Below are 16,778 nucleotides of genomic sequence, written 5' to 3'. Positions count from 1 at the left end.
TTATGATGTTATATGAACTTTAATTTTTTTGGTTCATTTCATCGTTTTTATTAGTATGAAATACTTTAGTATCGTACTCTACGGAGATATCTTCACACGATGTCAATAATATATTACCTAATTTCTCAATCAATATCAAGAATAGTATATTATTTAACGAGCGAGAAATATTGCCATTACTTGCGAGAATACAGTTCATTGACAAGATCTGAAGGCGAGAGTGGCGAGTGAAATACTATATATTGCGATTCAAATACTATACATACTATACTATACGTTAAAAAACATTTTTTGTGAAGGAGTCAATGTTTAATACTGTTTCTTAGGTTTATAATTTTTCACAATCGCTAACCAAGTTAGCGTCCTCAGAAGATCTTTATGACTAAATTTTACTACTATGTTAGTTTTTTATACGCTAGTGGACTAACTACGAGCACTACCAGGTATATCCCTGACAACTTCCATCATTGACCACAAAAAATGGCGAGACCACAATTTTTCGTTCATAAAATACTCACGTTTCCGTTGAGCAAAGTAAGGTATGATATTGAGAAAAAAGTTGTTAGGACGGTGGCTGAAAGCAACGAGTATCCATTAAACATAGTGAATAAATTGAAAAGAAAACAGATTTTCAGAGTATTTTCGAAGAAAGGAAGATTCAAAATTCATAGTGCCTATATATGAATCCAAATACACCAAAGGGTTAGTCTGAAAAATTGAATATAAAAGTGTCTTTCAAAACTGCGCGTAGACTTTCACAAATGTTGGGCAGTCCGAAAAAGAAGACAAGAAAAAATATTAGAGAAAAAATGTAGGGGATAGTCACTAACATAGAGGAAATATATAACAAATTAGAGGTATTGATAAAACAGGTAGTTTATAACCGGAACCGTAACAAGTAGACTTAGGTAATACTAACCGGTAGTAGTAAGGTACTACTATCAGGTATTAGTTAGGCCACTAGCATATAAAAACACTAACACATAAGTGAAATTTAGTCATAATGATCTTCTGATGACGCTAACTTGGTTAGCGAAACGCGCGTCGAGATACCGTAATTCTCTATGGATTAAAATGTTTTGATGTTTCAGATTGCGGAAAGTTATTCACCCAAAAACCAGTTATGAACACAAATTTTTCAGTAATATGCTCTCTAAAAATCTATTTTATTTTATAGGACAATATTCGACAATGCTCTCCTAGAAAGAAATGGAAACATTAAAAAAATGAAAATGAAAAATTGAATTTCTAACTCAATTCGCCCATTTGAAAAAATATACGAGCCAGTTATATTCAAGAGTACATATTTATCATTTATTCTCCTATTATTCTTAACTCATTTCATGCAAGACGGGATTCAATAAACTGAACACACGTTTCATAAATATAATAATCAGTTAATGTTGTATATTTTCTGGATGAATAAATTGAATTGATCCAGAAATCAGTACTCAAGTGTATAATAATATCACATCATCTTAACGAACACTAGATTGTTTTCATCTTCGCCATTCAGTGAGACCTCATATATCCAACTGCAACACGAAAATACTTGAAGGTCACAAAACTACATTCCAGTTTAAAAAAAACGGGTGAAATATCATTCTGAAATTAAGTAGATATGTGCTTTTCAATTCATAGATCTGAATGTTCAAATCTCATTCTGAAAGTAATACTCACATAAAAAATCAGTAAGCCACTGTGGTTGTCCATGGTACTCTACTGCAACGCATATGGTATTGAAAAGAACCAGTATAATAACAGACCAATAAAACCATTGTGTCTTGATTACGTGCCGAATACAAAACCTAAATCTTTTTTCAGCTCTCCAAAATCTTGCACATCCACTTTGACCTCTCACCCTGGTTTTCAGATACGACGACTTTCCAAAACCTGTCAATAATACTTCAACTTCAATATTGGAATTTGTTGTATTCAGAATAACTAAGTGGGTACCCTTACTAATGGATTGTATTTCAATGAAAAAGTATTTTGAATCCAAAAAAAACTGAATGCTCATAAGTAAAAGATGGAGAAACGATTCGTTAAAAAAACTATATTGAGTTTCCAGAACCGCCAGAACTTACTTCTTCACTAATAAACCAAAATTCTGGGAGCTAGCCTCTAGCTAGCGTTTTCGCTAGCTAGAGGCGACCACCTTAGGAAAGTAAAGTATGGTTCACTTCACCTAAATTTCGAATGCCAATATTTGTATAGTTTCATAAAATATTGCTTGAAATCGAGAATGAATACTGCTGACCCATTCCTAACAGTTCAAATAATAATGATGACAATAATAATAATAATAACAGGGCACATGATTCTCAGACCCAATGATCACTTACCCCACGGTGTGAGAAGTGGTTGTTGATTGATAATTCTGACGCGCCTTCCAAATGTATCAAGGTTTTGGGGGATAGGGCCTGACCAGCGAAAACTTCGGTGAAAAACAGTAATGATGATAATTTCAATAAATAAGTAGGGATGGTAATTAACTCTTGAGGCCTCAGCTTATCAGAGCGCCTGACTTTCGCTCTCTTCAGGTCGAGTAGGGTGAAGCCTACCAGAATGGTGTCTTCAACACCTTAGTCTACTGCAGTCGCATGATGGGTACAAAGGTTGCTGCGTCCGAGATCCTAGTGCACTTGCTTTCGGCATGTCCAACATTTCCGTCTTGACCTATATCCATTGTTGCCCTAAGGGTTCTTTATTACAACACCGGTGTTGACCTACTCTCTAGGGGATATTGAATCCGTTGTACGGACCGAGAAATGCCGAATTTATTGGAACAATTCGTTCCCCACCTTCAGAGCAAGACGATATTTGTCGTGGAGTTTTCAGCTTCTGACTAGGCAAATATCGTCCAAAAAGAGGAGAAAAAAACGAATGAAACATCGAGATTTGCTCTTCGAACTCCGCAGACTCTAACCAGACCACTGTGTCAAGATTATTGTTCTAATTATTGGAGTCCTTGTTGGAATGATGCCCTATCTACTCTCAAATCTCAAAATCATATCGACTCATCGCACTGAGGCAGAACTCTTAGCCGGACAAATGCAGAAAGCTGTCATTCTTGGCTCACTGCTCTTGCTCAGGGCACATAATTCTTGGACCTGAAGGTCACTTACCCCACGGTGTGGAGAGTGGTCGTTGGTTGATAATGATGTCGCGCCCTCCTGAATGTATCGGGGTTTCAAGGGGATAAGGCCTGACCACCGGAAACCTTGGTGAAAAATAATAATAATAGTGATGATAATATTAGTAATAATAATTTTAATGATAGTAAAAGTGCCCTCTGTAGTCACGAATCCCAACATCATGTCGGCTTGTAGCATAAAGCAGAAATCTTGGACACGAAAATGTCATTCTTAGCCCATTGTCTTTGTCTAACATCCTCGAACCCAATGATAACCTACCTCACGATGTGAGAAGGGCTGGTTTAATGATATTGTTACGCCGATATGCTTCGGAAACATAACTCGACCAGCTTAGGATTTTTCTCAACAACAGTGAAAACATTGGGTTATCAAAGTGTCTAACCTAGGTTTTCCTCAGGTCAAGTGTGGTGAAATCGGAAACCGAGGGATCCATCGTGGCCTGTCAGAATGGCGTCTTCGACACCTCAAACTACCGCAGTGACGTGATGGATATGAAGGTTGCTGGCACAGGATGCAGGGCCTCTCAAATTTACTGGAACTATTCATTTCCCACCGTCAGGCTCATATAAACTATAAGCCTGATGTAGTCCTTCTCGACCACCAGAGCAAGTCGATATTTGCTATGGAGTTTTCAGCTCCTGCCAAACAATTATCGGCCGATGAAAGGAGAAAAAACGGATAAAATATTGAGATTTTCTCTTGAAACTCTACAGACTCAGGCGCACCCATGAGGGGAACACTACTCTCTCTACAATGCCAGCCATGGATCTACAGAGCTAACAACTCGATGCATTCCTACGGGAGTAGTTCACCCGCGCAAAGAAGGTGCATGGACAGAATGCTATGTGGTATTCCGCCTTTTTCCCCAAAACTTTAGAAATTACGTATCTTATCTTTGGCGGCCCCTGAAGTCACTAGAACTGATTTGTTTTGATGTAGAGGTTTGGTGTTTTCACGAAAAACGCTCATATCTGGCAAATTAATACCACTGTATACAGCGCCATTCAATAGCTTTCCGAATCGAAAGGACGAACTTCCGGCCTTGCAGTTCGAAAGATTGAATGGTACGTACACCAAATAGAAGCTAGGATTACGTTGGCGAGACAACACGCCACTCGTTTTCAATGTGTGATGGATTACATGGTAACCAACCAGCCATTCACGAACGAAGAGCGGCAAATATTCACCAAATTACAACTTAACCATCACACTTTAGGTCAAGACGTAATGCCGACTACCAGACAGTGCTGCCTTGATAGGATACGAATGCTAGTGACTGCTAAGAAGTCACTAATTAGGAGAGCTAGAAGTATCGAGAAAAACCTCATTCTCGGACATTTATAAGCACCCGCAGTCATTCAACCTGAACACTCCAGACCTAGCGCAGATCGGAACTTTCAGCAGAGAGCTTCGACAGCATGAGATCAATGAACTGCACAATCCGATAACTTCGGATGACGTTCGAAGAGCCCGTGTGGTGTAACGTTTATTTTTTTGGCTCATTCAATTTTGGATTTTTTATGTGTATTTGATAGCGCAACGTTCACATTCTATTTATTCCTTCCTTTCTAACTGAACTGAGGTCTGTGAACATGTGTGTAAAATGAAAAGAGGATAGGTCAAAACACCTGTCAGTTCACCGTCGATCGTTTAATAGGGAACGTTGAATAGAGTTTTTTCAGTTCATTAATCACTTGGTATTCACTGATTTTTTTATTCAATATGAATTGAAATTTGTATTCCCCACTGAGTGCACTTGATACTATTTTCTGCAATTCACGACAAATATTCCTAACTCAGTGCAAGTACTTGGTGTCAGTTTTCCACAATCTGGGGCAAATATTCTTAACTCAGTGCGTGTCTAAAACTTAACAAAGAAACTTTCATCCACATGACTTCGACGGTAATAACACTTTTAGACTTATCAATGATGAAGATATGTTAATTGGCTGTCAAATATTCACTTGATTTTACTTTTTTCATATGGTGGAAAATATAATCGTTTCACTTAGGGTTCTAAATGGTTCTATAGGAACTCCTAAATCACTTTCAAACGATTCTAAAGAATTCTTAAGGAATGTTTCGATGCGTTATCAATTTCAGCTGTGACTTTTGAGAAAATTTCATATACTTAGTGTCTTTGGATTATTTTTCATCTATGGTAGCTTTATTAATCCCACTTCTCAAGGAAGATTTTTGTGGATACATCTTAGGAAGAATTTCACTGGGGCTTTTGTGATTGTGGTGACTGGAACAATAGAATAAACCATCCGAGTGGCATTCCATTATCATTCCTGGCTGGATCTATGGAGTCCCCACTATTGCCTCAAAATTTTGTGATTTTTATTGTGTTCTGTAACAACAACGCCACCTTTTGGCGACAGAACTCAAAAACAGAAAAGTGCCTTTTTTAAATAGATTATAAACTTTCGGTGAAAATAAATTTTAATAATATAACAATAAATATAATAAGAATATAATTGCTATTTAGACACTTGCTTCCGGCATGCTCAGCATATGCGGTCTCAGCCTATATCCATTGATATAACGCAACCCTAAGCGAGCTTCATCACCATCCACAGCGCGTTTACGGTATTGATGAAATAGCGATAATACTCTAAGCGCCAGGAAACATTGAAATCGTCGTGTGAGAGGATAAGTGCCAAATTTATCGAAATTATTTATTTCTCAGCATCAGGCTCATAGAAGCTAATACGCTTGAGGAAGCTATTTCATAGTGAACCAGGTATTGCGGTTTTGTCAACTGTTCAGTGTAGATATAGTGACGTGTTACTTGAATAAGGTTATGGATTTCCATCAAGTATTGGCCAATTCCATCACAAAAAAAATTAAACACTGAGAAATTATACACTTTGAAGTGTCTGGCAGAAATAACCATCGCGTCGTGTCGTGAAGTAATAGATATTGTATTTATTATAATACTTATTCTACGTACACAATAAAAATTTAGCACTCAAACTCAAGAAAGTGGTAACTATAATATTATTACTTACCTTTAGCAATCGCTATCTGTATCTGAAACTTTGCCGTAGCATGTACAAGTGTGTATAAATAAGATATGGTGGCTCTGAAATCTTGGGCTAATCGAAATTAACTATAAAATTGGAATACCCTCTGAACCTTTGATGACGCGCCAGCATTATCAATCAACGACCACTCCCCACGCCGTGAGCTAAGTGATCATTGGGTCAGAGAATCATATGCCCTGACCAAGCCTCAGTGAGCCAGGAATGATAGTCTTTTGCATCTATCCGGCTAAGATTTCTGTCTTACTGCGGCGAGCCGGTATGATTCTAAGATTCGAGAGTAGAGAGGGCATCATTCCACCAACGACTCCAATAATCAGAACAACCATCTTGAGAGAGTGGTCTGGATAGAGTCTGCGGAGTTCGAAAAAAAAATCTCGATACTTCATCCGTTTTTTTCCCTCTTTTCGGACGATATTCGTCTCGCCAAGAGCTGAAAACTCCACGACAAATATCGTCTTGCTCTGGCGGTCGAGAAGGACAACATCAGGTTTATTAGTTTGTATGAGCCTGAGGGTGGGGAACGAATGGTTTCAAAAAATTCGGCACTTATTATCATTATTATTATCATTTTTCACCGTAGTATGCGATGGTCAGGCCCTATCCTCCGAAGCCCCGATACATTCGGGAAGGCGCGCCAGCATTATCTACCAACGACCACTCCCCACACCGTGGGGTAAGTGATCATTGGGTCCGAAAATAATAATAATAACAATCATTATTATTATTATTAGCATCATTATTATTAGAATTTTTTTTCTCGAAGTATGCGCTGATCAGGCCCTATCCCCCAAAGGCCCGATATATTCGGGAGGGCGCGCCAGCATTATCAACCAACGACCACACCCCACACTGTGGGTTAAGTAATCATTGGGTCCAAGAATCATGTGCCCTGACCAAGCGCGGTGAGCCAAGAATAACAGCCTTCTGCATCTGTCCGGCTAAGATTTCTGCCTTAGTGCGGCAGGCCGGTATGATTTCAAGATTCGAGAGTAGAGATGGCATCATTCCACCAACGACTCCAATAATCAGAACAATCATCTTGAGAGAGTGGTATGGATAGAGTCTACGGAGTTCGAAAAGAAAATCTCGATACTTTATCCGTTTTTTCTTCTCTTTTCGGACGATATTCGTCTCACCAAGAACTGAAAACTCCATTATAAATACCGACTTGCTGTGGCGGTCGAGAAGGACTACATCAGGCTTATTAGCTTGTATGAGCCTAAGGGTGGGGAACGAATAGTTCCAATAAATTTGGCACTTCTCGTTCCCCACAACGGACTTAATATCCCCGGAGCATAGGTCAACACCAGTGTCTCGTCAATACCGTAAGAGTTAGCATTATTATTATTATCATTATTATTATTATAATAATAATTTGTATCTTTTGAAATTTTCAAAATGGTTAGTGCGGTAAATCATGGAGTTGTATGTAGTCGTAAGCACATACAGCGATAAGTAATTTATTCAGAAAAATCACTCATATAGAAATAATGTAGGTCCCAAGATAGATCTTTTGGTTAATCTTAACACCATTTGGCAATAAATCAGAACCGAAAACATTTTATTTGACTTAATTCGACTTGTTGGTACCGATGCTAATCGTGGAATTAAAGTAATAATTACCATCATCAGCAATATCTTCATCTTCTTGTTCTTCTTCAGTGTCGGTACTCTTACTTCTACCTAAATTTTTCAGTTTCTTCTTTCTTGCTGCTCTTCTTCTGGCCTCCATTATATGCAGTTTCTCCTCCTCAGTTGTCCTTTCTTCAGCTAGTATAACTTCCTCTGCAAAATCCAAATGTTACATAAATCCATATATAAAAACTAAACTTTTCGCTCGAAAATGCTAATAAAATCAACAAAGTAGAAAAAACACCTCAATATTTCTGTTTTCATGATTCTAGCTCAGTATGAAGTTGATATATAAAATTTATTTGGTATAGAGAGGGTTTTTTTTTATTAGCGACTACAAGATGTATCGGTATTTACAATAAGAAAATAGTTGTGAATGCGATTATTGCCATGATTTTCTCATCTACATAAAAGTTTAGAAACAATTTCATTTCTCTAAACTAAACATTTTTATTAGCTTATTCAAAAATGATTTTTGCTGATATAATAAGTGATTACCATGATGACAAGGTTTCCACCATTACATTGTATAATGAACAGCGGCGTTCAGTTTTCCTTCAACTGAAGTCAAATGAAAACTTTCAATTAATATAAAAAAACTGCATCTGGGGAACAAAAAAAATATGGAAAACAAGATATGTGAATGATGAAGAATAGTTATTTATTATACAAGGGAAAAAAGTATTAGATTTTAGCACGAGATTGTGTTGTCTCCTGACGCGAAGCAGAGGGAGACAAAAAACCGAGAGCTAAAATCTAATATTTTTCCCGGGGACCGGGGAAAGAAGTAATTTCATGAAAAGTGACAATTTGTTACCTGTCATCAGAGATAAAATGTCAAACCTTTTTCCCGTCACAGAAAAAATATATTTGAATGAGGTATGATTATTGCAGCAAAACTATAACTATTATTGGTAAACAGATTTCGATAAAAATCCGAAGAGTGATAGAATAATCAGAATTTTGATGAAAGTAATAAAATTAAATTGATGGGACGTTTCAAGGTTTTGTTTTGAGAGATTCTGAACCGTGAATAATACTATGATGATATAATAATATATATAATAATATTTATTTACCAAGATTTCAAATCAATTTTACAATATATATATATATATATATATATATATATATATATATATATGAAGCGATGGGTAGTCTTGACTGACTAGTTAAGGAGAAATACGGAATAATGTTGGGGATGCACTCAAAATTGCTGGGTATTCTTTAAACAACAGCCCAGCAATTTTGACTGCATCCCCAACATTATTCCGTATTTCTGTATATGTATATATATATATATATATATATATATATATATATATATATATATATATATATATATATATATATATATATATAACAATGGTGAGTAAATAAAAGAAAGGAAGACCCACAAAAGTAAAACTTGTGCAAGGACATAATATTAAAATGTGTAAAGTAAAACAATAATAATGATGATGTATATAGAGAACACTCCTAAATTGGACAATGGTATATTAACAATGTAATAGTACTAATACTTATTGTTGTGAATATAAGTTTCTGTATCATTCTAAGTACAATAATGGATATCAGTTTCTTCGATGATTTCCATGAATAAACAGGGAGACCCACAGAAACCTAGGTTGTGCGTGGGGTTTTTTCCTGTTTATTCATAAATTTTGTTGTTTAATGTAGAGGTATTTTATAATTTTTTTCAATATTGTAGTCAACATAGGGGAAATAACCCTTTAATTTTCAACTACTTGTTCTGTACTCTTAATATATCGTGAATGATTTTTCTGTCTAGATTAAATGTGTACGATTTTAGTTTTTTTCTGATTGAAGTGATAGAGTTGATGTGAGTGATGAGATCCTTTAAATTGTTATGTAAGAAGTTGAAAACCCGAGGTGTGAGGTAAGTATAACATCATTGTCCTACCGTTTTTTTTGAGGATTTCGTACGAATATCAGAATTGCTTTTTTGTCTTGTTGTGTATTTATGTTCTAGTGTTTTCAGTTCGTGTTTGTTTCTGTATAGGTTGAATAAAATGCTAAAAAAAAATGATTGGTTCAAATCGAAGCATTTCGATTTTTTATATAATTCGTCTGTAGGATACCTATATGGTCTCTTGAATATTATTTTTAGGAATCTTTTTTGCAAAATTTCAATTTTTTTTAGGTGGATATCTGCTATGCCTCCCCACCCTAATATCCCATATTGTAATCTTGATTCTATTAATGCGTGGTACAGAACCTTCATATGGTGAGTATTTAATATTTTCACCAAATATTTGAATTTTGGGAGCATGTACCTTAGAGTATTAACGATATTCTGAGCGTGTATATCCCATCTCAAGTGTCGATCTAATGTTATTCCCAAATATTTAAAACTAATTGTGGAATATATAAGTTCGATTGTATCACTTCTTTGAATTGAAATCGTTTCATACTGAGGTAAATTGTTTTTGTAGATGGCAAATGGCATGAACTTGGTCTTGTCATAGTTTACTGTGAGGTAATTCTGGTCAAACCATTTCAACACACTTTCAAAATCTAACTCGATTTTGCGTTTCAGGTTGTTCCATGAATCATCTTTGTATAACACAACCGTGTCGTCAGCAAAGCTGTAGATTTCCCCTCCACACTTCAGGGTAAATAGTTTATTCACATAAATAGTGAAGAGAATGGGTCCTAAGACGGTACCTTGTGATACTCCACATGTGATTATCTGTTGAGTGCTTATTTTGTCTTTAATTTGTACTGACTGTTTCCTATTTGATAAGTAATTTCTGAATAATTTGAGCAAGATACCCCTAAATCCTAATTCCTCCAAGGCACCTAGAAGCAGTTCATGATTGACTGTATCGAATGCCTTGGAGAGATCGAGAAATATACCAATTGTCATTAATCCGTCTTCCATACCTTCGTATATTTTTGATGTGATTTTCGCTATTGCATCCTGGGTGGCTTTTCCCTGTCTGAACCCATACTGTCTATCTGAGATCATTTGATTTTTATCCAGATATTGTGTCATTCGACCTTTTATTATTTTTTCAAAAATTTTTGTTATATTCGTTATGAGTGACACGTCTCTATACTTCTCCGGTTTTGTCTTTTCTCCTTTTTTGAAGAGAGGTTTTACAATGCTCAGTTTGAAGTGTGAAGGACAAATTCCAGTAGAGAATATTATATTGATCAGATGTGCCAATGGAGTTGAGACTTCTTCTGATATTCTTTTGAGCGTTTCGACGGTGATCGAATCGTACCCGGGAGTTTTTCCATTTTTTAGTGAATCAATTGTTGTCTTGATTTCTTGTTCCGTAGTGGGTGTCAGAAAGAACAAATTTGGGACTGGTTCTCTTTCAGGTGTGGGTTCAAATGAGGTTGTTATATTTTCTGATAGAGTTTTCCCTACATTTATGAAATAGTTGTTGAAGATTTCAGTCATCTCCTGTTCATCTTCGACTATATTTTTATTTTTTGATTCAATTTTTGATATCTCTTGTTTTGGATGGGAGTTGTGTAGAGTTTTCACAGTGTTCCATAATTTTTTCCTGTTATTTTTATTTTTTTCTATCTTTTTGACATAGTAGTTTTTTTTTGTAGTTTCTATCAGCCTGTTCAGTTGATTTTTGTATGTTAACATATTTTTTTTGTACTGTTCGGGATTTTTAATATATTTTTTATATAATTTTTCTTTGGTATTTATAGATTTTACTAGGCCCTCTGTTATCCAAATTTTCCTTTTGATTAATTTTCTCTCGATTTTTATTTTTTTTGTGTGTTTTTCTATTGTTCGAGTTAATTTTTCTGTAAAAAGTGTCATTGCTTCTTCAATTCTTGTTTCATTATATACGGTTAACCAGTTTGTTTCTCTCAGTTCCGATTTCAGTTCAGGATAGTTTATGTATTTCTTACAATCCACGCTTTGCTTTTTTCAGTTATTTTCAAAGTCATTACTAACAATGTGCTAAAATGGTCGGTGATTCCTGATTTGATTATAATTGGTAGGCTTTCTTTTAGTACGCATTCTGATTTTGTATTCAATAAAATATGATCTAAACAACTTGATGAATTATTTTGTACTCTTGTGGGTTTGTTTATCATTGAGACGTAGTTATATTCAGATAGTACATTCAGATAATCGCTAGATATCTCTTGATCTTCCACAAGAATGTCGATGTTGAAGTCACCTATTAAAATATGATGCTGGAATTCATTATTTTCAATTTTTTCTAGGTATCCCGACCAGTTCTGGACGAATGATTCCAAGGAAGTTGATGGGGGTCTGTATACTGCTGTTATCAGGATATTTTTATTTTTTGACATTTTTATGTCTATCTCTATTATGTTCCATACTCCTAAAGACACTATATTCGATTTATATTCAAGATTGTTCCTGAGGAATACAACAACACCATCGTTTTTGTTAATTCCACCATTATTATATATTAAATCATATCCATTCCTGCAGAACAATCCTGGATCATTTATGTGGAATGTTTCTGTCGAAACTATACATTCAAAAAGCATGTTGACATGACTGAGATATACATCCATTTCATCAATATTTTTTAAAATACTTGCTGACTTTGCTCAATTCAAGCGCGCCTAAACACAAATGGCATAACTCCTTTCTTTGCGACATCTCTTATAACCTGACAACCCGAATGCCGTCAATTTGTTGAAATTTGATTTTTCTGGTGATTTTTCATATTATTTAGTAGCCACTCATTCTTTCTGTACTGAATCCATCGATAAAAAATTTTGAAAAGGGTTAAATAAGTTTTTCGGTTATAAAACGGTTTTGATACTTTTTGTTATTTTAATAAAGGGCGTAACGGTATTTTCAGTTGAAAACCCTATTGAAAAACTCTAGACAAATTATTACGCCTTGTCTCCGAGTAGAGAATTTCATTTCTTTTATTCATTTATTCAATACATATTCAATACTTCAAATAATATATGACTTCAGAGTTATCTTGTTGAATATATGGGTTACATTTCATTAGATCGGACTTCCATTGTCTAATATGATATAAATTGATTCCAAACCCCTGAAAGAATATGTAAAAAATTAAAAAGATTAGGTGAGAACTTACAATTATATTAGTCAAAAAAACTGAAATTACAATGAAATAAAATGCAAGCAACAATCAAAAAATAAAAAATTGAACTATTAACCCGAGATGAAAATTAAAAATTATCAACAAGTAATGGAAATTAAAAATTTAAAGATTCCAAGCCAAGCTATTTCACGATGTTTCGATTGTTAGTATCCACAATCGTCTTCGGGTGATAACTGAACTTATTTCTCCGAGATCTGACTAATTATAGGTCATTCGAGTGCTCTCACCTCTCCCCTCTCTCCGCTTCATCGGCTTTAGCGGGAACTGACCGTTTGACGGGAGTATTCTGCTTGATTATAAGTTGCGTATCTCTACGCTAGCTTGGGTAAATGCGTTGTTAGACAACATATATGCGGCTTCTTTGAATTTTCTCCTAAACCAGTGTTCCTCCTTGTGGATGATTTCAGCTTGAGACAATTTGAAGTTACGTTGATGAGTGCCAACATGCTCTGTTATTCCTGATTTGCTGGTTTCTCCTCACTGTATGTGTTTCTTGTGCTCGGCGAGGCGAATTTTCAATGGCCTCTGCGTTTCACCGATGTATGATTCTCCGCACTCGGAGGGTATCCGGTAACTGCAATTCTTGGAATCGCAGTCCGCGTTTGATGACCTGGTTTTCGTGAGGCTGCTACGGATAGTGTTCCCAGATCTGAAGCAGCTTGTGATGTTATACTTGGACCCAATTCTTCTCATCTCTTCCGACAATCATCTGATGTAGCAAAGTACAAGTACTGGTTGTGGCGGCTTTTCTTCCTTGTGGAGCTCTTGCTGTTCCACCTGTTCCACCATCACTTCAGAGTAACCATTCCGTTGAAGGTGATTTTTGATGATTTCTAGTTCCTTTTCGAGACCTTCCTTTTCATTGCAGAGCCCGAAAGCAGGGTCTACTAGAGTCTTGATGATTCCTCTCTTAGTCGATTGATGGTAGTTGGATTCCTGGTTCAGATACTGTCCTGTGTGAGTGGGTTTTCGGTATACAGATGTTTCCCATTTAGTATCTTCACCAAAACGTCTTAGAAAGGCAATTCGTTGTGGACTTTCTTCTTCATTGTGAAAGTGATGGAAGGACTTACGTTGTTGATGTACTTCAGAAAGGTGTCTAGTGTCTAGTTCTGTATTCCCATGGTTTCATAAATGATTTTAATTTTCATCTCGAGTTGATAGTTTTTTTTGATTGTTGCTTATATTTTATTTCTTTGTAATTTCAGTTTTTTTGCTTGATATAATTGTTATTTTTCAGCTAATCTTTTCAATTTTCTATAGATTCTATAGATTCTATAGATATCAAATCAATTTAAATCATAGTAGTGCTTTCCCATTCATTCAGCAGGATTATAAATCATGTAGGTACATTTCAAATACATAAAATAGATATGCCTGATAAATACAATGAGTGAAATCGAGAAACTAAACAATTCTAGTGGTTTTACTGAGTTGGCAGTGATAGGCGAATGATGCAAAGGTGAACAGTATTCATTTTATGAACGGATTGGGTTTCTTTGTATTGAACGTTTCAAAGCAGTTTTGAATTTTCTTATAATAGTTCTCAAGAGGAAGGTTGAAAAATTTTGGGTCAAGATGAAAAAAACTCTTTTGGGAATAAGTTTTCATGAAAAGTGGAATTTGTAATTTTGCGACTATAATTGACCTTGTTATTTCATTTTCTATTTTTTTGGATTTACTGATGTTTAAATAGACCCAGATGATGCTTCTGCAAATATATAAGAAATTTATTTTCATTGTAGGTGTATTGTTGTAGAGTGACGTGCTAGAATTTTTTTTTTTGTAAATAATTTTCAATAAAGAATTTTGAACAATTTTTAGAGGGTCGAGAATATTATTGAAGTCGCTACCCATGCTGTAATGCAGTAACTTAGGACAGATTCAGCCAAACTATAATACAGGGTTATTAAATTAATTGTGGATACGATCTTCCTCAGATTGTGAAATTTATTCATTAGCAAACGTATCCTTATGATCAAGTTAATAACATGTTCGTCACGCCTCATGTGCTCGTCGAGAAAAATTCCTAAGTATTTAATCGACGATGTCTTTGTTATTTCAGGGTATTAGCACTGTAGATTTGGGCAATCAGGGTCATGAATTTCAATTCTTTTGTGTTAGGTTTGTCGTTAGATATATAAGAAATAGAGATAAATTTTATTTTTTGTATATTTATACTCAATTGGTTGTTATTTAGCCATCATCCAATTTTCCACAAATCTTGCTCAGCTGTGTGAATAGTTCAATACTTTCATAGTTGTTGAGTTTGAAAATTAATGTAGTATCATCGGCATAACATATGATGTGACCTAGAAAATTCTTAATGTACAAATATTGTTTATGTATACAAGGAGCAGTTTTGGACCCAATCCTGTACCTTGAGGCACACCAATAGATAGGTTTGAGGGTGAACTTTAGGTTTTATCGATTTCAACTTGTTGGGTTTTACCACAGAGATAGATTTGAAAAAGTTGTACCGATATTCCACTAATACCATATTTTCCCAGTTTTTTCAATAGTGCATCATGAGACAATGTTAAATGGTTTGGCCGAGAGAAGCTATGATTTCTTTTGTAAGATCTAAGATAGTATTTTCATTATTCTGTATAAAGCCATATTGATATTCTATAACGTGATGCTTTCTGAAAAACGTTAAGTCTTCTTTTGATGCAATCTTCAAAGATTTTAGCTGAATTTGATATAACAGAGTTATATCAAATTCAGAGAATTACCGTTTTTGGGAGAGAATTACCGTTTTTGAATATAGGTGTAACTATAGAGTCTTTCCACTGAAATGGAATACTACCATATTTAAGCATAAATTTAGAATATGAATATATGAAGAATGCTTAGTTGAATGAGATTGAAACTTTTTCAAATGAATTATTATATGAAAATGTTCACAAAACTTTAACAATAATCTCAGTGGTAAAATCTGACATTCGTAATGTCATGTCTTGCCTATAATGACAAGAGTGATACTGAAAGTGAAAAATGATCTGATGAATTATTTATACAGCCTGTTACTCATTCGGTATCAAGTTATTTCCTGAAATTTGTTCTGGTTGATTTTGCATTTTTTTCTATATCATTACATCTCTTCAATATTCCATTTTCACTTACACTTTGGAAAATTGTTATTTCATCAAAATTTTATTTGAATTTGCTTATTTCATTAACGAAAAATATATACCAATAGAATACCTTGCACTTATTATGATTCGAATTATTTGTCACGCTTATCATAATAGTTGGCTTTGGACGAAACATTACGAATGTAATATATTCGAAAGTTTGTCGCCTCTAATCTATAATCAAAGTCTGAGTTTTCTTAATTTTTATTATAGTTACTTCTGAGTATTATAAATTTTTGAGGCTTTTTTTTATTGTATTTTATTTCTATTGTATTTAGTGTCCTAGAGAAATATCTGTTCGGAGACGGAGGTTTAATGAATTTTGTAAATAGACTATTTTTTAAACGCACCATTTACAATCTACATTCACATCATAACCCATCGACATTCGACATTTGGATCAGCCTTTAGCATTGTTTCTTCAATTTTTCAAATAATTTGATATTTGTCATGTATTCAGTCAAAGCGGCAACACCGCAGCGAATTCAGTTGTCAATTAGCCATCACGATGGTGTGCAGCTATTGTATAAAATCATTGTTGTTAACCTTCATTGACAAATAAAGTTCATCAGAGAAGTGATTTAGTGAGTTGTCAATGATGCCCTTATTTGAAACAATCAAGATATCACATGGTGACAGCGTTGGTTTCCAAAATACAGAGCCCACTGATGAAAGTGAGAAAAAAAA

At 34.9% G+C, this 16,778-nt stretch overlaps 1 protein-coding gene across 23 annotated transcripts in view; it reads right to left on the bottom strand.

Annotated features, from left to right (window-relative positions):
* LOC111511127 (calcium voltage-gated channel subunit cacophony) overlaps positions 1-16,778 on the bottom strand; it is a 230,891-nt gene that overhangs the window by 136,646 nt on the left and 77,467 nt on the right. For 16 of the 23 annotated variants that reach the window (XM_074185558.1, XM_074185547.1, XM_074185625.1 and 13 more), the window contains 2 exons: positions 7,832-7,993; positions 1,681-1,905 (listed from right to left, as the gene is read on the bottom strand). In XM_074185558.1, the coding sequence (XP_074041659.1) occupies positions 1,681-1,905; positions 7,832-7,993 (387 nt within the window). The remainder of the gene's footprint in view (positions 1-1,680; positions 1,906-7,831; positions 7,994-16,778) is intronic. The other 7 variants (XM_074185571.1, XM_074185596.1, XM_074185660.1 and 4 more) reach the window with 1 other exon arrangement.

Source organism: Leptinotarsa decemlineata, unplaced genomic scaffold, assembly GCF_025532065.1.
Source record: "Leptinotarsa decemlineata unplaced genomic scaffold, Ldec_3_MD MMD2_P_RNA_scaffold_2, whole genome shotgun sequence".
In the NCBI taxonomy this organism is placed as follows: Eukaryota; Metazoa; Arthropoda; class Insecta; order Coleoptera; family Chrysomelidae; genus Leptinotarsa; species Leptinotarsa decemlineata.
The sequence above is the reverse complement of the archived record's forward strand: the minus strand, read 5'-3'. Positions and strand labels throughout refer to the sequence as shown.